This window comes from Aphis gossypii, chromosome 2 (genome assembly GCF_020184175.1).
Source record: "Aphis gossypii isolate Hap1 chromosome 2, ASM2018417v2, whole genome shotgun sequence".
NCBI lineage: Eukaryota > Metazoa > Arthropoda > Insecta > Hemiptera > Aphididae > Aphis > Aphis gossypii.
Window position 1 is genome coordinate 71,343,751 of NC_065531.1, and position 26,376 is coordinate 71,370,126.

A 26,376-nucleotide genomic window follows, 5' to 3' on the forward strand; every position below is an offset into this window, starting at 1 on the left:
GTAACGTTTTTTTCCAAATGGTGCCATAAAATTCCCATTATTTTCCCATTTCCAAATCTCATCCCCAATGTTAAAAAATCACCCTGATTTACGTTTTATTTGTAGATTTTGCACTATAAAAATAAAGCTCATTTTTGTAAACCCTCGTGATGAATTTTCACAAATGTTTCCCATTTATTTGGTAACTAATTCAAAGCCTAAACTCAGCTATGGACGTGTCAACATACTTTCTAGTATGGTGAGTACATCAAATAATAGGTGTAAATATGTATAAAACGATGACAGTATTATTATTATTATTATTTTTTCTGTAATAAAAAATTTTATTTTTAACTAGTTAAGTTATTACGCAGTAGGAACACATTAACCGAAGATTCTTTGGTAACTCTTCGCAAGACCAGAATTAAGAATTTATAACGTGATCCACTGAGTTAAAATTTGATTCTATTATTTCATGAGTATAAAATTATATTTATATTATATTTATTTTTAATTCATAAAACTATTTCCAAATTTTCGTCAAAATCTTCCTTATAGACATTATTGGAAAATAACATACCTTGTCATGCTAAAATTAAAAATCTTCTTATCTGTTTAGTTTAATATTGTTATTACTATCTATATATTTTATTGGCCAATATATTTTAAGTACTGACAATTGTATTATTTTAATTTTTTCTTTTTTTATTCTTGATATGATGAAGTTTAATTATTAATAATGCAGTTACGAGTATACCATTCATAAATATAATTAAGACAGCTCAATGTATTAAACACAATCGTTATTCATTAATTGTTACAGAAATAAAAATTAATTGACAGTTTAATACACTGTAAATAAAAATACCAAACAATGAGTCCAAGTCAAACAAATTTCAATGGTTTTATTTTTTCATTCAAATTAAAAAGATAATCAATTAATATTACCACAATGAATTAATAATTTTGATAAAGTGTATTATTAATTATTATCCATAAATATATAAACTTTGCGAAGGAAAAAATACTAGGCATCATATTGAGTAGTGAGACTTGATTAAATAAAAGTAGAATCATTAAAATTGTAGAATAATTGTTGTGGTTATTAAAGTAATATTACTTTTTTAGTATATTATTTTATTTAAAAAATACTTCTATGAATAATGTTCCTAAAATGTACACAATCAACCATGTAATATTTGATAAGTAAAATTTAAAATAATAAAGCAGTGGTTCATAAATATATCAATTTAAAATATGTATTTCTACTCTAAAAAATAAGTTAACATTGAAAATGAGATAACCAATGTTAAATAAGAATGAAATAAATTATAGAACAATAAATTTGTATTATAAACTAAAAATGGTTGTAAAAAATATTCTATACTTACTGCAAAAACAATACGTAGTAAGTAAAAACTTATTTTTCAAATAAAATATAGGCTTTTCAAGTATTTGATTAAAAGGTAGATACTGCAGTGATATGCTTTATTAATAATTCACTATCACGCTGATTATTATTTAATAAAATAAAATGTATTCATCATTTATAAGTTATAAATTATAACAATTTGAAATTATAGATACATTTTATGAATAATACAAATCTAATATAAATGAATATGAGACAATATTAAAGTATACACAGAATCGAATAAAAAAATAAGAATGCTTAATCTTCGACAAAGTCATCAATGTTAATAAATAGACAATTATTGCTAATTTTCCAAAATTTTTTTTATAGTGGCACTTGATGATCAAGATACCCACATTGTTCATCAAAACGAACAGTAAAAATTGTAAAGCCCATATTTATTTTGTGTTTATTTATCTACATTCTACATAGTACATGGTTAATGTTTTTAATAATAATTAACACAATTTATTTAATTATACAGAATTACGGGACAAACACAAAAACCAGTGAGATTAACAGAATAATATAACTAATTAATTATCAATCATCATAATTTTAATAATCGATTTATAGAATTAAAATGAAATCAAATAATAAGAGGATCGTCAAAACAGTTTGCAAGAAAAATACGGATAATAAACAACGAGACAAATGAACGAGTGCGACAAAATTACACTTGAAAGTGTCAAGATAGCCAAAGTGTTAGCCATTTGATTTTACCAATTAGAATGTTGAATAAATATAAAATATTAAATGTAGAAATCAAGGCTTACGAGATTAAAATAATATTGGTTAAGAAGAAAATCATGTAAAGAATAAAGACTATGGAGTCGAGACGGAATTACACATAGGAAGTGGTTTTTAAATGGTTTACATTATAACATAGGCAATATGTTATATTATTATAAGCCTGTAAGGCGGAAATCACGTGGTGCTAAACTGCAAAGTATGAAGATCAATAGTTTGAACTTCTAACAAGATTGTATCTAGTATTCTGATATAACTAATGCCTAGTAAATTTAATATGTATTATTTCTGCGTGTTAAAATTATATTTTTAATTATTGATTATATTTTTGTTTTTGTTACAGGCTCTAGCTGACATGTAATAGATTATGATAGAACAAACAACATTACGCAACATCTTAACATGGATAATTGCAGTGATTTTATTTATTTTCCAATCACTCAACTATTTTATTTCACGGATAAAAAAATTTGTAAAACGTGAGTGATTTTGTTTAAATATTTGATTTTGATAATATTTCAACCTTTATTTCATGACAAAACAAAAATAAAAATAAAAAATATTCCCAAAAACCTTATAATCTTCAAGTATAATACTCAGGATGGTTCACTGCTTTTTTCCCACTTTCCCATAATGTTTCGTGTTCAATAAAAGTAGAACAAAATTCAAAAAATAAATATTGTGTTTTTAAAAAATTATAAAAATCTTTGTTGAGTAGAAAATATTCTGCTACAAGAATTAAAGCATCCACAAAGTAAAATAAAATTTTCATAAATGTGATAATTAGAATATAATATGTATAATGTATATATAAAGTATGCAGTAATAAAACTACTTACTTGAAACGTACAAACATTTTTAAAAATATATATATAAGAGTGCAGGAACATTCGAAAAGTGATGTAAGCTAAGTTGTAATTTTTTTTTTAATCTTTACGATTGTATAAGGAATGGTCAATAAAAGTTAGGTACTTTCAATAACAAAAGTGTTCCATACACTAAATTCATCGTTGAAGTTTGATTTAGATAAACACCATTTATATATAATATAATATTTATTACCCACATTTGATATAGAAATATGAATAGTGGCTACTAATATCTAGTAATATCGTAGTAGTTATAAATATAAATCGTCAAATCATAAATTATTTTTACAATGGATAAATTACAACAATTAAATGTAATTATGGTAAATATAATAATATATTATGTGTATTCGATGATATAATAAGTGGTTAAAAAAATATACAATAAAAATGGTTGGTAATATAAATATTACCTAAGTATAACATCCACAGTTAAATAATTATAATTGGGTTTTTTTTTATAATTTCTAATTAATATAATATACCTATTACGTATTTGAAAATACATGTAATATCCTATCAGTTCATATTTCTAAATATAAGTTATAAATGATAACTATAAGAACAAATTATGGAACGTTTGTATATAAATTAAATTGTTTTTTGAATTAATATCTTATATCATAAATATAATTCTTACAATCTAAAATAATATTGAAAGAATCAAAGAAAATATATTGTATAATTTTGTTCCAACAGTTTGAGGTTTACCTCAATAATATTATATTATATAGTTTCATATGATATTATATTTATTATTTAAGTAAATTGTACTTCAGTAGTTTTTATAATATCATAATAATGGTATAACTATATGTCTATACTTATCAAGTGAGTTTTTAAATTTTTGAACATGAATCTCTTATATATTATCCGTTGTTAGTTTTAACATCTACAAAAGTTGTTGATTTATGTTCAAAAATCATATAACATGCATAATATTAAAATATATATACACATATATGTATTATGTAATAATAATAAAACTTTTTTTTATAAGTAATGTATCAAACTTTAAAGTCCTTGTTTATTGGAACTAAAAATATCATTTACACATTATATTGGATAAGAAAATTCTAATACAAAATTTCAAAATCTCACGAAGGTAAACACAAATCTGTTATTACATAATATATCATATGGTCAAATAATATGGTACAGTGTTATTTTTTCGATGCGAGACTGAATTTTATTGTTGAATCACGTCCGTTAATAAAAAAAAAAAAAATATATACACAAACCAATAAAAGAGGAATTCGGTTATTGGGAAATGTTTAAAACGTACAAGATTCTGTAGTTGTATAGGTAGCATTTTGATACACAATAAGTGAACCTTTTTTTAGTTATTTTTATTTGTATATAGACGGGCAAAAAAATACTACTGTTGTGACAACAGATACGATAATATCATCTGAATCGAATCCGAATAATAACAATGCACCAGAAAATGTTATTACTGTCCAAGGACTGATTCAAAATCACTTTGACATTCCTCTGGTAAGTTTAATAAATGGAGTAATAAATAAATTCAACTCACATTCAATTGTCTAATATTGCATTTCCACTTAAAAATTATAATTTTATTTCATTATTTTAATTATTCTTATACCTATATATATTTAACTCAAGTATAATTACTTTGATACTCATTTATTCAGATTTTAGTTTAATATTAGTGTATATCTAATTCAACAAAATTATTAGGTATGATATTTTTATAAATAAATGTATTTTTAATATGGTATAATAACTATATCGTATATCGATAAAATATAATATGTAAATAATGTTTAGATATCTTTTTTTTAAATAATTTAACTTAAAAGTAGATTATTAATTAATAACAACTATTAATTTTTAGATAATTGCAGAAGATGAACCAAACGTGAATGATTTTATTAAAAATGCTCAATTATTGAATTCTTATGATAATTACAAAGAAAAAAAGAAAATCGATCAATTTATGGAGCATTTAGTTGATGACTCTTATGTTGCACGTGGCCTAGGTTTGATAACTGCAAACGTTGGACGAGAAGCAGAATTTTACTTATACTCAAAATATGATAATAATTTTGAAAACATCGTTATTAAGCTCAAGGGACGTCAAGGTGAAATTGGTCAAATCACAATACCAAACCAAAATCCTACAAACTCTATTGAAACAAAATCCATTCCAATGGATTATTTTTATGATGAAGATCGAATCAAAGTTACTTACACACCATTTGCAGAAGGTGTATATACATTAACACTAGTACGAAATGGTTTATCCATTTGCCGCTCTCCATACTATATATCAGTAGAAAAAAGTCCAACAAATTCTAGATCTCAAATTCGTTTAGGCACAAAGAAATATAAAATGGTAACTAAGTTTGCTAAGGCCAAACATGTGCCTCTTGAAACATGTGACAACAGTATTCCTGTCATTGAACCCAGTAAATCATCAATTAGTAGAAATATTCTTCCAACAACTGAAGAAAACTCAATTCGAACAGACGTTATGTCTATAGTAACAAAATTTGAATCTAATAGTATACATTTAAAAAAAAATGATCAAAAACTTACAGTTAATAGATCCAAAAAAAGTACAAAAACTGATTTGTTAGATGAAATTTCAATCTCAGCAGACTCAAATACTCAACCAAAAATTGAAACTGGTAATGATTATGATACTAACATCAGTGATTTAAGTTCACTTTGTATTTATTCAAATTCTAAATCCAATGACAAAAAATGTTCGAGTAATTTAGATGTTTCCAATAGAAATAGTAAGTCAAATTATGTCAATTCTATAGAAATCGAAAGTAACCTGGTAAAGAGGTCCAATAAAAAACTCGATAAAAGTATTAGAAATATAAACGATATGCCTCGAGTAAAAAATATGTCATCAAATCACCTAGAACCTACAAACAGTGTATTACTGAAAGAAAATTTAAATGATAAGAGTTTAGATGAAGTAGAAAAACATAATCAAACGTATAAAACAAATGAACCTATTCATGGACAAAACCAAAGTGAAGCGTTTTTAGATCCAATCACTGTAGATAAATTTGAAATCAAATGTATAGACAACGAAGCATACACACATAATAAAATATCATGTTTTGATGATGATCACAGAAAAACTGTAATTGTAATGAAAAATATTAACGAATTAGAAACACATCCCAACATTTCTATGAACCAACAATTCACCGATTCGACACAATACAATATTAACACCCCTTTTACAAGTGTTCTAACCAAAATCACCAATGATGTTTGTGAAAAATGTTCAATAAAAGTATTAAGAATACTATCTGAATTTCCTAGGGATATAAACATAACACATAACAACAATTCAAATGAAAACTGTTCAAGCCATGAAACAGTTCTAGCACAACCAATTAGCATTAATACTAATATAGATAACTTGTTTGAAAAGCCCATTAGTCCTACAAATGAACATAAAACTGATAATTTACTGACTAATAGTCCAACAAATATGAAACTAATGGATACAATCGATAAAGACATAAAATATAATTATATTAATGAAATCAAACCAATAAATACTACCTTTAATGAAATATACTGTGACATCAATAATACGACCAAAGAATTAATGGTTAAACAAAATAAACACGATGGTGAAATAAATAAATCGATAAATGATAAAATAACCAATAATTTTACGATACCCATCACCAAAAATAACATAGATAAACACAAAATAGATCACCTAGAGAATATATTGTCTACAGATAATAAAATGCAAATTCAAGTTCAAAATGTACAAAAATTCTCAGAACATAATATGGATAAAGATAAAACAAATCAATTTCAATTTCATGATTATATCAACAACGAATTAAATGATATCAATAAAGAAAATGAAAAAATTTTAGACACGCGTGATATAGTAACAATTAATAACGATAAAAAATGTAATGAAGAATTAGTAATAAACGAATTAAAAGCTAAGAATGTTATTATTCCGGATGAATATAAAAATATTCAAAGTAGTTTTATAAATAGTCAAACAGTATTAGCATCAATGGAAGATAAATTACTGACTTTGAGGTATAAACCAGAAGATATTAGACAAGAGATAAACAATATATCCAATACTAATGTCATATTACATGAAAACCAAAAACTAATAATTGAAAACTCAATTGAACCTGTATTAAAAAATTTCAAAAACAAAATGGTTGAAAAAATTACACAATTATATTTAAATAAGGATTTGACACGTTCAGATAATACTTCGATTATAGAAAACCATAATATAAATCTAACAAATAATTTACAAAAAAATCAACTACATAACAACGCTGATAATAAAAAAAATAAAACCAAATTAATTGAAATAATTAGATCACAGTTAACAAATCATTTTCACAAAAATGATATACCAGGAATGATATTAAATAATAAAAACACAGATAATAATCAAGTGTATAAATATCTCGAAAATATAATTAAAACAAATATGAATCCAAATGAAACGCATTCACAAAGATTGGATGAAAACAATATTCAGACACTTGTCAGTATAGCGAAAAATCAACTAAATAAACAACAATTAGATGACGAGTTTAAAATGATGAGATTAGAAAACGTAACTTCAAATATTGAGATAAAGAAAACCAATGATAATGAAAAAGTACAAGACACAGAGATTAAGTTGAAAAACATACCTAATGATACGAGTATAAAAATTGAAACTACAACTAAATCCATAAAATCAAATACATCAGAAAAAACTGATTTAGAATCAAATATAGATAATAAAAAAAACATTAAATCAATAAAATTAAAGAATAAGGTAAATGACTTAACAAAAATACAAAATATGTTTAAAATCAATGAAATTGGAGAAAATAATAAAAGAAATACAAAGATAAAATCAAAACCGACTGAAAATGCATCAAGAGAGCAAATAAAAAAACAAGAAGACAAAGTAGTAAAGATAAAAATATTTAATGATGCTAAAGATCTAACGACAGAAAAAGAAAATATTTACAAATTTCCACACTCAGTCATAGTAACAGTAAATAAAGAGAATGAAACTTCAACAATAATTGATACTTCACGTGTCTCTGAAATAGAGTTGGAAAAGATAAATAATAGTGCACAATCAGACACATCAAAATTAAATAACCCATTCATAAAACCACAAATCCAAAAAATTGTAGTAGAAATTGTAACCAATAATAATAAAATGGTCATTGATTCTGTAGCAATAATTATACACGAAGAAACAGAAGACAAAAAAAAAGTGGCAAAAAGAAACAATCCAAAAACAAAATATTGGATACAAATCAATGATCATGAATTGTATACAATAAACGCATATCATGACACTATCAAACCAATCGATAAAGATAGAGTTATCGAAACAGAAATGCCAAAAATATCAATACAAACAAATATAACAATAGATAACAATCTTGAAGAAAGTAATAAGAAAAAAATAGAAGAAAACATCAAAAATGATTTAATAATAGAAACACCAACAATATCTCTACAGACTTCAGAAAAATTAGAAAATATAAATGAAACAAAAATAACACCATACACTGTTTCTTCAACTGAACAAATAGAAGAAACAATAGCTGTTGAAAGTGAATCATGCTTATTAATTGATACATCAAATGTTCCTGTTGAACAAAAAAATATAATAGGCAAAAGTATAGAACATCCAATATCAATCGAAAACAGAAATAAATCTGTTAAAGAATCAAAGGTGATAAAAACAACAACTGAAACTGAATTAATAAAAAATAATGATCCCTTAGCATTAAACAAAGAAGAAGGAACCGGTAAAGAAAACAATCTAGAAACTGAAATTGAGACAGAAAAACCAATACATAACATAAATAAAGAAGATGAAGCAATCTCACTGATCAAGATAACAACTGTCTCTGATGACGAAAATATCAAAATAAAAAAAACAGGTGAACATCAATTAACAATTGAAACACAAATTAACTATGACGAAAATTTAAAAGTAGTAAATATAAATACTGAATCCGCACCAATACCAAATAATGATTCATCAACAGAAAATATAGGAGAACCAATCAATAAGGAAAATATTCCAGAAACTGAAGTTGAAACAAAAATGTCGGAAGATAACACTAATAAAGAAGGAGAAACATGCACACCGACTAATACACAAAATATCTCTACTGATGAAAAGATAACAATTGAAGAAACAACTGAAGAACCATTCCCAATTGAAACACTCATTAAATATGCGGAAAAACCAAAAATATTAGATAGTAAAACTGAGACTGAACCATCACCAAACACTGGTTATTCAATAATAAACGTACAAGAACCAATCGATAGAGAAAAAAATCCAGAAACTGAAATTAATAAAATTAAGTCAATAGATATCATTATTAAAAAATTTGATGCAAGCTCAAAGATGAATACATCAATAGAATCTGTTGAAGATAAAAATATTAAAGGAGAAACCACTGAAAATCCATTACCAAAAGACCAACCAATTAAATCTGTCAAAAAATCAAAAGTAGTAAATATTAATACTGAATCCGAATCAATAGAAAATTATTATTCTTCAGCAGTAAATGAAGAAGAACCATTCGAAAAAGAAAATATTCCAGAAACTGAAGTTGAAACAGAAGTATCAACAGATAACATGAAAATTGAAAGTGAACCATGTTCAACATATGATACACCAACTGTCTCTGATAAAGAAAAGATAATCAAAGAAGAAACAACTGATAAGCAACTACCAAATAACCAACCAATTAAATTTGTCGAAGATTCAAAACAAGTAGTTATTACAACTGAAACTGAACCATCAATAAACTCTAATTCTTTAACAATAAGCATGCAAGAACAAGTCGATAAAGAAAGAATTCCAGAAACAAGGGTTGAAACAAAAAAATTGGAAGATAACATTAATAAAGAAGGTGAACCATGTCCACTGACTAATGCACAAAATATTTCTACTGAAGAAAAGATAACTACTGTAGAAACAATTGAAGAGCAATTACTTATCGAAACACCCATTAAATGTGTCGTAGAATCAAAAGTAGTAAATATAAATACTGAATACAAATCAACACCAAATAATGATTCTTCAGCAGTAAATGTAGAAGAAACAATCGAAAAAGAAAATATTCCAGAAACTGAGGTTGAAACAAAAAAATCAGAAGATAACCCTAAGAAAGAAAGTGAACCATGCCCACTGACAAATACACCAAATATCTCTATTGAAGAAAAGGCAACCATTGAAGAAATAATTGAAGAACCATTACAAATTGAAATTTCCATTCAATCTGTCCAAGAAATAAAAGTTTTAGATATTAAAACTGAAACTGAACCATCACCAAATACTGATTCTTCAACATTAAACCTACTAGAACCAATCGATAAAGAAAATATTCCAGAAACTGAGGTTGAAACAAAAAAATCAGAAGATAACCCTAAGAAAGAAAGTGAACCATGCCCACTGACAAATACACCAAATATCTCTATTGAAGAAAAGGCAACCATTGAAGAAATAATTGAAGAACCATTACAAATTGAAATTTCCATTCAATCTGTCCAAGAAATAAAAGTTTTAGATATTAAAACTGAAACTGAAACTGAACCATCACCAAATACTGATTCTTCAACATTAAACCTACTAGAACCAATCGATAAAGAAAATATTCCAGAAACTGAGGTTGAAACAAAAAAATCAGAAGATAACCCTAAGAAAGAAAGTGAACCATGCCCACTGACAAATACACCAAATATCTCTATTGAAGAAAAGGCAACCATTGAAGAAATAATTGAAGAACCATTACAAATTGAAATTTCCATTCAATCTGTCCAAGAAATAAAAGTATTTGATATTAAAACTGAAACTGAACCATCACCAAATACTGATTGTTCAACATTAAACGTACTAGAACCAATCGATAAAGAAAATATTCCAGAAACTGAGGTTGAAACAAAAAAATCGGAAGATAACCCTAAGAAAGAAAGTGAACCATGCCCACCGATTAATACACAAAATATCTCTGATGACGAAAGGAAAATTATAGATGAAACCAATGTAAATCCATTACTTATAGAAACACCCATTCAATGTGTCGAAGAATCAAAAGCAGTAAATATAAATACTAAATCCGAATCAATACCAAATAATAATTCTTCAGCAGTAGCTGTAGAAGAACCAATCGAAAAAGAAAATATTCCAGAAACTGAGGTTGAAACAAAAAAATCGGAAGATAACATAAATAAAGAAGGTGAACTATGCCCACCGACTAATACACAAAATATTTCTACTGAAGAAAAGATAACTATTGAAGAAACAATTGTTGAGCCATTACTTATCGAAACACCCATTAAATGTGTCGAAGAATCAAAAGTAGTAAATATAAATACTGAATCCGAATCAATACCAAATAATGATTCTTCAGCAGTAAATGAAGAAAAACCAATCGAAAAAGAAAATATTTCAGAAACTGAGGTTGAAACAAAAAAATCGGAAGATATTATTAATAAAGAAGGTGAACTATGCCCACCGACTAATACACAAAATATTTCTACTGAAGAAAAGATAACTATTGATGAAACAATTGAAGAACCATTGCCAATTGAAATTCCCATTAAATGTGTCGAAGAATCAAAAGTAGTAAATATAAATACTGAATCCGAATCAATACCAAATAATGATTCTTCAGCAGTAAATGAAGAAAAACCAATCGAAAAAGAAAATATTCCAGAAACTGTGGTTGAAACAAAAAAATCGGAAGATAACATAAATAAAGAAGGTGAACTATGCCCACCGACTAATACACAAAATATTTCTACTGAAGAAAAGATAACTATTGTAGAAACAATTGAAGAGCAATTACTTATCGAAACACCCATTAAATGTGTCGTAGAATCAAAAGTAGTAAATATAAATACTGAATACAAATCAACACCAAATAATGATTCTTCAGCAGTAAATGTAGAAGAAACAATCGAAAAAGAAAATATTCCAGAAACTGAGGTTGAAACAAAAAAATCAGAAGATAACCCTAAGAAAGAAAGTGAACCATGCCCACTGACAAATACACCAAATATCTCTATTGAAGAAAAGGCAACCATTGAAGAAATAATTGAAGAACCATTACAAATTGAAATTTCCATTCAATCTGTCCAAGAAATAAAAGTTTTAGATATTAAAACTGAAACTGAACCATCACCAAATACTGATTCTTCAACATTAAACCTACTAGAACCAATCGAAAAAGAAAATATTCCAGAAACTGTGGTTGAAACAAAAAAATCGGAAGATAACATAAATAAAGAAGGTGAACTATGCCCACCGACTAATACACAAAATATTTCTACTGAAGAAAAGGTAACTATTGAAGAAACAACTGAAGAACCATTAACAATTGAAACACCCATTCAATCTGTCGAAAATTCAAAAGAAGTGGATATTACAGCTGAAACTGATCCATCAATAAACTCTAACACTTCAACAAAAAGCATACAAGAACAAGTCGATACAGAAAGCATTCCAGAAAATAGGGTTGAAACAAAAAAATCGGAAGATATTATTAATAAAGAAGGTGAACTATGCCCACCGACTAATACACAAAATATTTCTACTGAAGAAAAGATAACTATTGATGAAACAATTGAAGAACCATTACCAATTGAAATTCCCATTAAATGTGTCGAAGAATCAAAAGTAGTAAATATAAATACTGAATCCGAATCAATACCAAATAAGAATTCTTCAGCAGTAACTGTAGAAGAACCAATCGAAAAAGAAAATATTCCAGAAATTGAGGTTGAAACAAATAGATCGGAAGATAACATTGATAAAGAAGGTGAACCATGCCCACCGACTAATACACAAAATATCTCTGATGACGAAAGGAAAATTATAGATGAAACCAATGTAAATCCATTACTTATCGAAACACCCATTAAATGTGTCGAAGAATCAAAAGTAATAAATATTAATACAGAATCCGAATCAAAAACCAATAATGATTCTTCAGCAGTAAATGAAGAAAAACCAATCGAAAAAGAAAATATTCCAGAAACTGTGGTTGAAACAAAAAAATCGGAAGATAACATTGATAAAGAAGGTGAACTATGCCCACCGACTAATACACAAAATATCTCTGATGACGAAAGGAAAATTATAGATGAAACCAATGTAAATCCATTACTTATCGAAACACCCATTAAATGTGTCGAAGAATCAAAAGTAATAAATATTAATACAGAATCCGAATCAAAAACCAATAATGATTCTTCAGCAGTAAATGAAGAAAAACCAATCGAAAAAGAAAATATTCCAGAAACTGTGGTTGAAACAAAAAAATCGGAAGATAACATTGATAAAGAAGGTGAACTATGCCCACCGACTAATACCCAAAATATCTCTGATGACGAAAGGAAAATTATAGATGAAACCAATGTAAATCCATTACTTATCGAAACACCCATTAAATGTGTCGAAGAATCAAAAGTAATAAATATTTATACAGAATCCGAATCAAAAACCAATAATGATTCTTCAGCAGTAAATGAAGAAAAACCAATCGAAAAAGAAAATATTCCAGATACTGAGGTTGAAACAAAAAAATCGGAAGATAACATTGATAAAGAAGGTGAACCATGCCCACCGACTAATACACAAAATATCTCTGATGACGAAAGGAAAATTATAGATGAAACCAATATAAATCCATTACTTATCGAAACACCCATTAAATGTGTCGAAGAATCAAAAGTAATAAATATTAATACAGAATCCGAATCAAAAACCAATAATGATTCTTCAGCAGTAAATGAAGAAAAACCAATCGAAAAAGAAAATATTCCAGAAACTGTGGTTGAAACAAAAAAATCGAAAGATAACATTGATAAAGAAGGTGAACTATGCCCACCGACTAATACACAAAATATCTCTGATGACGAAAGGAAAATTATAGATGAAACCAATGTAAATCCATTACTTATCGAAACACCCATTAAATGTGTCGAAGAATCAAAAGTAATAAATATTAATACAGAATCCGAATCAAAAACCAATAATGATTCTTCAGCAGTAAATGAAGAAAAACCAATCGAAAAAGAAAATATTCCAGAAACTGTGGTTGAAACAAAAAAATCGGAAGATAACATTGATAAAGAAGGTGAACTATGCCCACCGACTAATACACAAAATATCTCTGATGACGAAAGGAAAATTATAGATGAAACCAATGTAAATCCATTACTTATCGAAACACCCATTAAATGTGTCGAAGAATCAAAAGTAATAAATATTAATACAGAATCCGAATCAAAAACCAATAATGATTCTTCAGCAGTAAATGAAGAAAAACCAATCGAAAAAGAAAATATTCCAGAAACTGTGGTTGAAACAAAAAAATCGGAAGATAACATTGATAAAGAAGGTGACCTATGCCCACCGACTAATACACAAAATATCTCTGATGACGAAAGGAAAATTATAGATGAAACCAATGTAAATCCATTACTTATCGAAACACCCATTAAATGTGTCGAAGAATCAAAAGTAATAAATATTAATACAGAATCCGAATCAAAAACCAATAATGATTCTTCAGCAGTAAATGAAGAAAAACCAATCGAAAAAGAAAATATTCCAGAAACTGTGGTTGAAACAAAAAAATCGGAAGATAACATTGATAAAGAAGGTGAACTATGCCCACCGACTAATACACAAAATATTTCTACTGAAGAAAAGGTAACTATTGAAGAAACAACTGAAGAACCATTAACAATTGAAACACCCATTCAATCTGTCGAAAATTCAAAAGAAGTGGATATTACAGCTGAAACTGATCCATCAATAAACTCTAACACTTCAACAAAAAGCATACAAGAACAAGTCGATACAGAAAGCATTCCAGAAAATAGGGTAGAAACAAAAAAATTGGAAAATAACATTAATAATGAAGATGAACCATGTCCACTGACTAATGCACAAAATATCTCTACTGAAGAAAAGATAACTATTGAAGAAACAATTGAAGAACCATTACCAATTGAAATTCCCATTAAATGTGTCGAAGAATCAAAAGTAGTAAATATAAATACTGAATCCGAATCAATACCAAATAAGAATTCTTCAGCAGTAACTGTAGAAGAACCAATCGAAAAAGAAAATATTCCAGAAATTGAGGTTGAAACAAAAAGATCGGAAGATAACATTGATAAAGAAGGTGAACCATGCCCACCGACTAATACACAAAATATCTCTGAAGACGAAAGAAAAATTATAGATGAAACCAATGTAAATCCATTACTTATCGAAACACCCATTAAATGTGTCGAAGAATCAAAAGTAATAAATATAAATACTGAATCCGAATCAATACCAAATAATGATTCTTCGGCAGTAAATGAAGAAAAACCAATCGAAAAAGAAAATATTCCAGAAACTGTGGTTGAAACAAAAAAATCGGAAGATAACATTGATAAAGAAGGTGAACTATGCCCACCGTTTAATACACAAAATATTTCTACTGAAGAAAAGATAACTATTGAAGAAAGAATTGAAGAACCATTACCAATTGAAATTCCCATTAAATGTGTCGAAGAATCAAAAGCAGTAAATATAAATACTGAATCCGAATCAATACCAAATAATGATTCTTCAGCAGTAAATGAAGAAAAACCAATCGATAAAGAAAATATTCCAGAAACTGAGGTTGAAACAAAAAAATCGGAAGATAACCCTAAGAAAGAAAGTGAACCATGCCCACCGACTAATACACAAAATATCTCTGATGACCAAAGGAAAATTATAGATGAAACCAATGTAAATCCATTACTTATCGAAACACCTAATAAATGTGTCGAAGAATCAAATGTAGTAAATATTAATACAGAATCCGAATCAATACCAAATAATAATTCTTCAGCAGTAACTGTAGAAGAACCAATCGAAAAAGAAAATATTCCAGAAACTGAAGTTAAAACAGAAAAGTCAACGGATAACACGAATATAGAAATTGAACCATGCTCACCAGCTAATACACCAAATATCTCTAATGAAAATAAGATTACCATATTAGAAACAACTGATAAGCTATTAACTAATGACCAATCAACTAAATATGTTGAAGAATTAAAATTAGTAAATATCAATATTGAAACTGAACCACCACCAAATACTGATTTCTTAACACTAAACGTAGAAACACTAATCTATATAGAAAACAATCCAGAAACTGAAATTGAGGCAGAAAAATCAATAGGTAACATTATTAAAGAAGGTGAAGCAAGCTCAATGATTGATACATCAATTGAATCTGTTGTAGATAAAAATATTATAGAAGAAACCATTGAAAATTCATTACCAAATGAACAATCAACTAAATCTGTCAAAGAATTAAAAGTAGTAGATATTAATACTGAATCTGAATTAATGCCAAATAATGATTCTTCAATGACAAACGTTGAAGAACCATTCAATAAGGATAATGTTCCAGAAACTCAAATTGAGACAGTTAAATCAATAGATGAGAATGAAAAGGAATGTGAAGCATGTTCACCGACTGATACATCGTCAGTTTCTATTGAAGAAAAGAATATTATAGATAAAACCATTGCAAATCCATTACTAAATGAACCACCAATTAAATCTGTTGACAAATTTAAAGTTTTAGATATTAATACTGAAACTGAACCATCACCAAATACTGGTTCTTTAACAGTAAACGTAGAAGTACTAATCGATAAAGAAAATATTCGAGAAATTCAAATTGAAACAGATAAATTAATAGATTACTCTAATAAAGAATGTGAATCACGCTCCCCGACAGATAAATTAGCTGCTTCTAGTGAAAAAAACAATTTGACAGAAGAGACTATGGAAATCCTATTACCAATTGAAACATTCATTAAGTCCTCGACAAAAGCCGTTGAAGAACTTAAGGAAAACAAAATTAATACCGAAACTGTCTTTGTACCAAATATTGATTCTTCAACACTAAATGCAGAAGAACCATCAGAGGAAGACTATTTTTCAAAAATAGTAATAAAGACGGATAAAACATTAGATTTCGTTGTAAAAGAATGTGAAACATGCCCACCGATAGACACATCAATGTATGTGACAGAAGAAATAAAAGGAATAGATGGTACTATCGAAAAACTAATTCCAATTGGTTCTTCGTTTGTGATTGCAGATACTGAAAATTTAACATCAATTGACGGTATTAACACAATTATGAACAGACAATTAGGGAAAGAATACTTGAAAGATATTGAAAGTTCAACAAGTATTGACACAGTTGCATTTGTAAAAGATCAAAAAGTGGAAGAAAATGAAACTTTAATTGAAAATATATTAACAATTAACACTTCAACTGCATCTGTACAAGGACAGATACAGGTAGAAGAAGTTATCAAAGATGAATCTGTGGTATTAATTAACGATTCAGTTACATTTGATGAAATCTCTCCAGAAGAGCAAAACAATATTGAAACTGCAAAGATTTCTTCTATTACAGTCATGGAGGAACAAACAGATATAAACAGAGATGAGGTTATGTACACTTGTGAAGAACCGTTAGACAAAACTATTGTAGAAAAGAGTATCCATAGTGAAACAACATCCACGACTGATATTTTAGTTGCAGTCGATGAACAGAGAGCCCTTGAAACAGAAGTTTCAGAAAACGCTACTCAAATACTAAATGATACTTTTACCGAAACAGTAGAAAACCTGATAAAAATGAAAAAAAAATTTGAAAAAGAAACGACAACACCAATTGTTGTAGCAAAATCTGGAATAGAATGGAATGAGAAAAAATTAATAAGTGAAAATAAAACTTCAACACCTGTTCATTTGGCCTCAACCAATAAGGAACAAACTGAGATAGATATGGTTACTGAAATTGCATCACCAAATGTTAACATTTTAAATAGCAATACTAAAATAATTTTAGTTGATAAAGAAATAATAACGGAAAATTCAAATAATCCTAAACATTGTTATTTAAAATTCGGTGAAACGTCTAAAATTCATAGTTTGGAAAATGAAGATAATTTACCAGGAAAATCGTATGGCATTCAAAAATTAGAAATGTCTGTACAACGAATGAAAACTTCCAATGAAGATTATTATGAAAAAACTTTTTTACAGTTGGAACAAACTGAAAAAATTTCTGTAGAAAATAAAGATAAAGTTGACTGTGAAAATAAAAATATTATTGATGATAAATTATACACAGTCAATGAATCTGACTTAAACGCAATATTGTGTGCGTCTTCTCTCGAAGAAGCACTTACATTATTGGACTCAAAGATAAAATTCAAATTTAAACATAGGAAGTTATCTAATAAAGCTAACTCTACACCACATATTCCGAAAATTCAATCATCTGAGAGTAGAAGTAGTGGAACTAACACAAACTTTACAGACGCTCGAGAATTCTTTAAGGAAATCGAAAAAAAATGCAAAAAATAAAAACATATAGAAATAAAAGTAATATTTTATAAATATTATGAAATATATATAATTATAAATACTATATTTTATAATCAATTTTATATTATTTCATGACCAGAACTAAGACAAAATTGTCAAAATCGTCTAAAATTATAGTGACTTTATTTTTTTAAAAAACTACTCACTATCGTTTTGTTTTAATATTGAACAAACTTAAGGTGAATATCAATTTTTTGAATTCTATCAAATGTTTATTTAAACAAATGGTATTTGCCGTTAATATAATATTCTTCAATGATGGCCAACAAATCAACGGCAGCACCGAAGAATTGTGAGCTATCAAATTACTTGATAAATTTATTGTATTTAAATTGGCAAATGGAATATGATATACATGATACACGACCTCTGAAAATTATTGGTTTGCAATTTATATAATAAAATAATTTTTAATAAAAATGAAAAAAGTATAAATAAATATTTTTTTACCTTTTGTATCATAATTTTTGTCGTTTTCCATATCCTCATTGTCCTGGAAAGTTTCTGTTTGATTTTCACTATTTGTACAATCAGTTTCCTTTAAAAATTCAAAACGCATAGGGTAAAAATAAAGTAACACATAGATTTTCCATTACAATCATTTACATTTTTACCATTGTAATTTATATTATAGTCATATAATAATATAAAGGACCCATATTTCAATACAAAATTTATTTTTTAATTTAATTTTTTTCTATTAAGAGGTGTTAAAATGCATTTCAAATACATAATTTAACTTGTCTGAGTTATTTTTAAAGCACATTTATACATTTTTTAGTGTAAAATTAGATAATTCAAAATACTATCTCACAAAATTGTATTAGGCTTGTAAACGATACTCATAATTTAACAGGTATAAAATAGTTTAACGTAGAATTTAATATAATTTAACAATATTTTAGTTTTGTATTTTTATGTTTGGTACAAATAATATTGTCTCGCGTTGATATTATTTGTATATGGAAACTATCAACAATGTCATTTCAAATTTTTCGTCATAATTTTTAATTTTAAAATTAGGTAATAAACTTTTTTAATTACCCATCAAAATGTATAATCATTTTTTTTCAAAATAAAATTTATTATTATTATTATTATTATTATTATTGTGGTCAAAAATAAATTTAGGATATTTTTTAGATAAATGTTTAATAGTTTTTTTCTTATGAGTTTATGATATTTAAATCAGAGCCTTGCATATTATTAAAAGCCATTTTTCACTAGCATTTGTTACAAGTGTGCAATTTGTATGAAATATACGACCAACAAATAAAGCATAGTTTATTTTTTTAACTGTTGCTTGATGCAAATGAAACACTGCAAATGCCACAAAATCAAATACTTCATCTAAACACCATCACAAAGCACAACACAATAATTAAGAATCTCAACTCCTTATTGACTCACTCGGCTGTGGAGATGCTTTCATTATTAATGAAATATCAATATTTCTTTACACTACCCTATATTATTAATTTTTTCTTTAAAATAATAATAAAAGAAACAATTATGTTGATATGCCTATTAATTTTATTATAAGATTAATAATATTGTTTTAGAAATTTTAATAATCTGAAATGCATAGTTTTAATTTAAAATAAAATACAATATATTATTTATTATAATAATAATGATAGAAGTAATATGTTTAAAAACTCGCCTGTTTCGTTATCAAATAAGGTATACACGATATTCGGTTGTTGCTTAAATTCAATACTTGCAAATTGTGCATTGTCGACAACATATAGAATGTCCTGGGACATGACAAGTAATTGTCACTCAAATCTAGTAGTTTAAGCGACAAGAAACAATGGCAATTTGATAAACTCTCGGGGATAACCGTCAGATTATTGGCCAACATATAAAGTTGTTCTAGTTTTGACTGCAAGGACAAGCGGTAAATGTCGTCTGGATTCAGTTGGTTTTCTGAAACGTCTAGACGGATTAATGTTTCTGCCAAATCACCATCAATACTGAAGAAAATTTAAATATTATTAGCATGTAAAGAGTCATACTATTATATCTGATTTTAAAACAATTTAAATTCAGCGTCACATCATTATTAATACCTGACGTTGATTAACACAAAATACCAAGATTTGGTGCAATTCATTTAAACAAATACATTAAGTAATAACATTTATTCATTATTCTACGTCTCTTCTCATAATTTTAATTTAGCAAAAAACTTATTTTATCTAGAACTATGTCTTTTTCATTAGAATATTGAGTACATGGTCACAAGGAAATAAAAAAATTTGCTGCGATATCTATTATAGGTAACTAACATTGTATATACATAAATATTTTTTTCTTCTATGTTTGACATTTAAATAATATATTATGTAGGTGCCTAAATCTGTATACCAGATACGAGCTTATATTTCAGTTTATATACTTATATCAACTGCCATTATCAACTTACCATTAATTTATTGTAACTATGTAACTGTAATTGAAATAAATAAAATTAATAATTAACTATTTAAAATTTCCAATTCAAATTCTGTGGTTTTTAGTTTCCAAAAATTAATTCTACCACGTATATAATTAATATAACATATTATAATATAATAAATTTATGTTATAATATGCGTTTATAATTGCTCACTATTTTTATCTACATACTGTCTATTGAACGCCCTATAACTATTTATAACTCATTAATTTCATCTATCTCCAGTATCTCCTATCTTAACTTTGAAACTTGCATCACTATATTTTGAATATTTAACAGAAAATAATAACTAACTTTTAAATTATTTATGTAAATCAATTATGTTTAAAATAACTATTATAGATTTTTATGAACATACTAAAACTGATTTTATAATCTTAGAAACTCCGACGTGCTCGATATAGTCGTTAGTCATTACACTTCCATAATAAAATAGTAGAATAAACGCGTAACGTATTTTGTTAGTCTAAGTTACCTCTTACAAAAAAAAAAAATCAATTTAAACGTCCCATACGATGGAAACACTTAAATCCTCTACGTCGATTGACATTCAATATAAACGCGCTCGGTGATAATATTAAACAGGCAATAGATTTTGACATTTTTAATCATAAATCGTCATATCAGTTATATATAGTTCAATAGTTGCAAATAATTTATCAAATCATTTTTAAAAAAAAAACATTCATCAAGTTGGAACCATTAGTAAAAAGTTTTGCCTATAATTTAGAAAAAAAAATCGATAGTAATAAATTATTAAAATTAAAATAAACTATTTAAAATTCAGTTTTCCCTTTAGGTAACTACTACTTATCGCTTGTCTGATCAGTAATAATAGGTATACAATTATAAGCATTACGAAGCATCAGATTTAATGAGAATAATTTAATGAGATAATAAATAATAATTAATGTTTCATAATATCTGAGCTAAGCATAGAAAACATATTACACTCTGCCAAAACTCTATTCTATAGTCGATATTATAAATTATTATCGTATGCGTTGCTCCTATGTGCAATAATGGGTCACATCACGTACGGTCTGACGGACTTCAAACGGTTACGTCGCAAGCTCAGCCGCTGAACGGACGTGAACGTGTGGAATGACTCCAATCGCAGTAGATTGTCGTCCGCGTTCACGGTGTTCACCCTGTCAAATGGGTCACAATCGAAACGTTCGCCTTCTGAGTGCAAGTATCCGCCACCCGAAACGTCCAGGAAACCTTCCGCCGAGCCCGGCCTGACCATCACGTTCTCTGCCGTGAATCTCGTGCTAACGTTACTAGCACCACTGTATCTGCGACCCTGGACCGGGAGGAAAAGAGTTTATACACGCGTTTCACGTCTTCATAATATATATATATATATTGCTGCCTAACACCTCGCAACTCAAAAACAAAATCGCCACACGATCGGTTTAAATCATCGACTCTCGTCATATCACCCCCTCCCCGCAACGACACACTCCAACATTCCACGTCATAGACCATCCTGCAGTAGAAATGTTTAACATATCTTTACCACTTACTTCTAGCGAAAAGCTACTCTAAGTGTAATGCTATGGATATTTAACTGATGAACGAGTATAATAATATCTAACTAATTTTGTTAGTAAATCCTTGTGAGGTGCCCTAGATTTATCTATTACGACACTATAGTAATTCTCTACGAAGTACCGTCGTAATAATTGAGACAGAAAAGATTTGCGATTTAGCTAATCAAAATAAAAATTAGACTAGTTTTTAAATCACTGTTTAAAATAATTTTTGTAGAAACTAAAATAGTATTTTTAATTACTTAAAAATCCTGTTACCTTTACGGCTTTACTACACATCATCACAATAATAAACACATCTGGGTCCTGGGCTACTATACAAAAACTATTTGATTGAAAATCGAACTACATGACACTACAATAACCAAGTTATCGTCATCGTAACGAGGCTCATCGCTTCCGATCCTAAATTCGTTACCCATTTTTTCCCAAAGATATACAAAATAGGCGCGTCAAGGTACATCTAAGAATATTTTTCACAGGTTCCTCAATAAAATATCTCTACAACTGATTTTTAAAATGAATTGTAGTTCCCCGTAATTATATATATTATGTATAATGTATATAGTATATACTATCAACTAGCAAAACTTAATTAAACCTAACAAATTATAAATAAAATTAATAATGATAAAAATTTTAAATAATATTAACTATCTATTAGTACCTAGAATTATATCCATCTGTCACTGTTCAAAATATTATTTTTCGTATACAATAATTTACTACCTAATAAAAAATAGGAAAAAATTGTATATATACCCTATCATTTGTCAGTATCTCACATGTTTAACAGTGCAGCGTCAGATTAATTTTTGATTTTTTTATTAAGAGTAAACTTTCTCAAAAAAATATAAAGTACTACCTAGTTTTATTAGTTTTAAAATATAATTTGATGATGGTATATAGTAGATAAGAATAATGTACCTGACGTATAGCAAATAAAAACCATTTATCCATATTATGTGGACTACAATCTTTGTAAATAATTAAGCTCGTTAGTGTCGCTTATTGGGTTTTGATACTGTAGAATTTGCTTTAATAAAAAAGAAATTATTAAAAAAATATCAAATGTCGATTTAACGATATTATAGATGATAGTTAGATAATGGAATATAAATTCAGTAAGTTTTTTAAGTTTTAATATGTTACGATATATTAAATCTTGTAGGTGTATCAAAATATAAAGTGCTTTTCTGGATTTTATATTTTAAATTTAAGCCCATATAGATAAAAATAATGGACGGAACACCCCTTTTTATAAGTCCTTGACGGGGTTGCGGTCTTTTTTTCGAGAGATAAGGATAATAGTACGCAGCCTCATTACCGCGTGGTAAAGTATGGACAGACAACAAGGCGCTGCAGTTTTTACGGTTATACCTTAACAATGGACACAATGAAATTGTACCCGCAAAGCAATCACAATTAATCCTCGTGTGATAGATAAGGTCGGATGACCCATCCATTACTTTATTATCTGTGTTCAAGCCGAGGACATTTTCGTGTAACGAATGAGAAACGCGCTGCAGCAGAGTTTCATTTTGCGGTAGACAATATTATATAGGTGATGGTTCTCATTACGGCATAATTATAAATCTAGGGAAAAGACAGGGGGAATAAAAGCCCCTTACCGACAAAAACACTAAACACTCAACCATCTTATGATTATGTTCTAATTATTAATAATATTTGTGATTTATTTTAACATGATGTATTGCCGTACAATCATACAACCATAACATCATACTTATTCATTTGAGTCCTAATAATAATAACGCGTTTGTATTTACATAACATATTCAATAGTTTTTAATGTTTAATTACACTTCTGTTATTACTCGATACTTAATCCCGGGCTTAGTCCCTTTCAGACGCGGCTTGAGCATGTATAAGACCAAATTTAAAGTGTGGGGTCGGGTGGTCGTCATTAATAACATTGAAATTGTTTGAAATAGCTATACCTAACTTATAGCTTACCCTAAGATATTTTAATATTTTTTAATCTGTATTATTAATTATTATATATAATAGGTATGTATATTAAATATTAATACATTATGATATTAAAGTATAAGTACTAATAACTCAGTCAAACTGATTTTTTATTTAGTAAAATATCAAAATTTGTGCAATAGTGGGTGGGTGGTATATTTTAGGCTTGCCCCGGTCGAATAAAATTGTCAAACCACCATTGATTCCTTTAAGTAAAAACTTATAGCGGGATTAGAGAGTTCATGATTAGTTTACAATATTAATTTTAATGTAAAAGTTAAAAATCAAAAAACAAAATGTTTTATGAATATAAAAAGTTATAAATAAAATGAGTAATATTTAAATAAAAAAGATAAAATTTTTATAAAAATAATATATTAATAAAACGAGTATAAGTAAAATGTAATTCATAGCATTGTTTTCTAATGTGGTAGCTTACGACCAACAAAAAATATATTGTACTAATTTCATTATTTTTAACGGATTTTTTCCCTATGACAGGGTTTTTTTCCGGGTATATTATTTCGAGGCTTTTTTCCCTGAAATTGTTTTTCCAAGTACCCATCATTATATATAATATAATTATGGGTACTCGGAAAAATCTGCATTATACCATTGCAATATTTATAGTTATTGTTCTGACCAGCTTTTAATGAACATAAAAGTTATGTAAAACTGTTTTGAAGATAAATCGATAAAATTAACTTAAGAATACTAATTTTAAAATATCCAGAAAAAATTATCAAAATTAAAATTTTTTAACAAGGATTAGTAGTTGAAATAAATAACTAATATATTTTTTCATTATTTCTATAAAATTATCAATGTTAATTAAATAGAATAAAATTCGAATAAGTACGAATACCTGTTTCAAAGATTTATCCTTTTCTTTTTGTAAATCTTCGCACGGTTCTTTAACCAACACCCAATGTCCAACTAATGATTTACGTTTATACTCTTCCAATTGGGAACCTAATAGAAAACGACCATATGTATGAATTAAACAAACTTCGCTAAAATACATTAACCAAAAAGTGATTTTACATACGTTCGAGTACAACTAGCTTATTCCTCGGAAACATAATGTTCTTTATTAGGTATGTATTTGTTAATTACACAATTTTTTCCACGAATATTATTCGAATATTTTATAAAATGAATTGACGTTTATGTACAACGCAAACACAAAATATCCGTAGTTACGGACGCCATGGTTTTCGCGTAAAAAACATTAGCTGCGTCAACGCACAGACTTCTATACTAACTAGATAAAGAACTCGTATATTATTTATATTATTAAAATTGAAGCTCACGTATCAGTTTCCGCCATTTTTTCGATTGTCAAAAAATTACATTTCCTGTACAATATGTAGGTATTAGGAATAACATCGTTTTTAATGGTAAAATATAGAAATAAATGAAAAATGATTTCTATAAAATATTCTTAATTTTTGTTAAACAACAGGTTTAGACATCATAAAATACAATACAACTTAATTAATATTTACCATATAAAATACCATATAATGCCAACCGAAAAACCTGGCTTCAACTGACAGCAGGAGTTCACTATCTAAAAAAAAAAATAGTTCTTTATAGAAATCTGTGCGTCAACGTCACGTTTTCAGCCATGGATTTCTTATGCTGTAATCTAAACTAAATCGGTTTATAGGTACCTACCACGGTAGATAACTATTATCTATCGTAATATACGTGGTACCTACATCGTAACGGTTAAAGTAATTTCTTCAGTAAGCTTTGTATTTATATCTTTTCTATACGATGTACTTAATATTATGTATACCTACGAGGTAAACAGCAGCTGGTAAGTTTAGCCGTATAGGAGGTAACCATAACCGTAATAA

General features: G+C 27.3%; 2 protein-coding genes across 51 annotated transcripts in view; one reads left to right on the forward strand and one right to left on the reverse strand.

Moving 5' to 3' along the window:
• LOC114124672 (titin-like) overlaps nt 1–18,966 on the forward strand; it is a 31,522-nt gene extending 12,556 nt beyond the window's left edge. Inside the window, exons 2-8 of one of the 50 annotated variants that reach the window (XM_050199339.1) lie at nt 2,487–2,622; nt 4,376–4,509; nt 4,874–10,429; nt 10,964–11,755; nt 12,020–12,851; nt 14,700–14,749; nt 15,014–18,966. In XM_050199339.1, coding sequence (XP_050055296.1) covers nt 2,511–2,622; nt 4,376–4,509; nt 4,874–10,429; nt 10,964–11,755; nt 12,020–12,851; nt 14,700–14,749; nt 15,014–18,481 — 10,944 coding nt within the window. In that variant the 5' untranslated portion in view covers nt 2,487–2,510 and the 3' untranslated portion in view covers nt 18,482–18,966. Of the gene's footprint in view, nt 1–2,486; nt 2,623–4,375; nt 4,510–4,873; nt 10,430–10,963; nt 11,756–12,019 lie in introns of all 50 variants that reach the window. The other 49 variants (XM_050199340.1, XM_050199326.1, XM_050199334.1 and 46 more) reach the window with 49 other exon arrangements.
• LOC114124669 (uncharacterized) lies at nt 18,648–25,962 on the reverse strand. Its single transcript, XM_027987992.2, has 6 exons — nt 25,560–25,962; nt 25,377–25,483; nt 22,004–22,269; nt 20,166–20,478; nt 18,953–19,040; nt 18,648–18,871 (listed from the first exon to the last, which is right to left on the reverse strand). Exons 1-6 carry the CDS (start codon nt 25,591–25,593, stop codon nt 18,648–18,650), a joined length of 1,032 nt encoding a protein of 343 aa, XP_027843793.1. The 5' UTR covers nt 25,594–25,962.
• Between the last annotated feature and the right edge of the window lie 414 nt (nt 25,963–26,376).

Coding starts and splice junctions, on each gene's coding strand:
- LOC114124669 (XM_027987992.2), bottom strand. CDS start 25,593: ATGTTTCCGAGGAATAAGCTAGTTGTACTCGAAC. Junction 20,479..22,003: donor CGTTTGAAGTCCGTCAGACC/GTACGTGATGTG, acceptor AATTTTCTTCAG/TATTGATGGTGATTTGGCAG. Junction 18,872..18,952: donor CAAAAATTATGATACAAAAG/GTAAAAAAATAT, acceptor AATAATTTTCAG/AGGTCGTGTATCATGTATAT.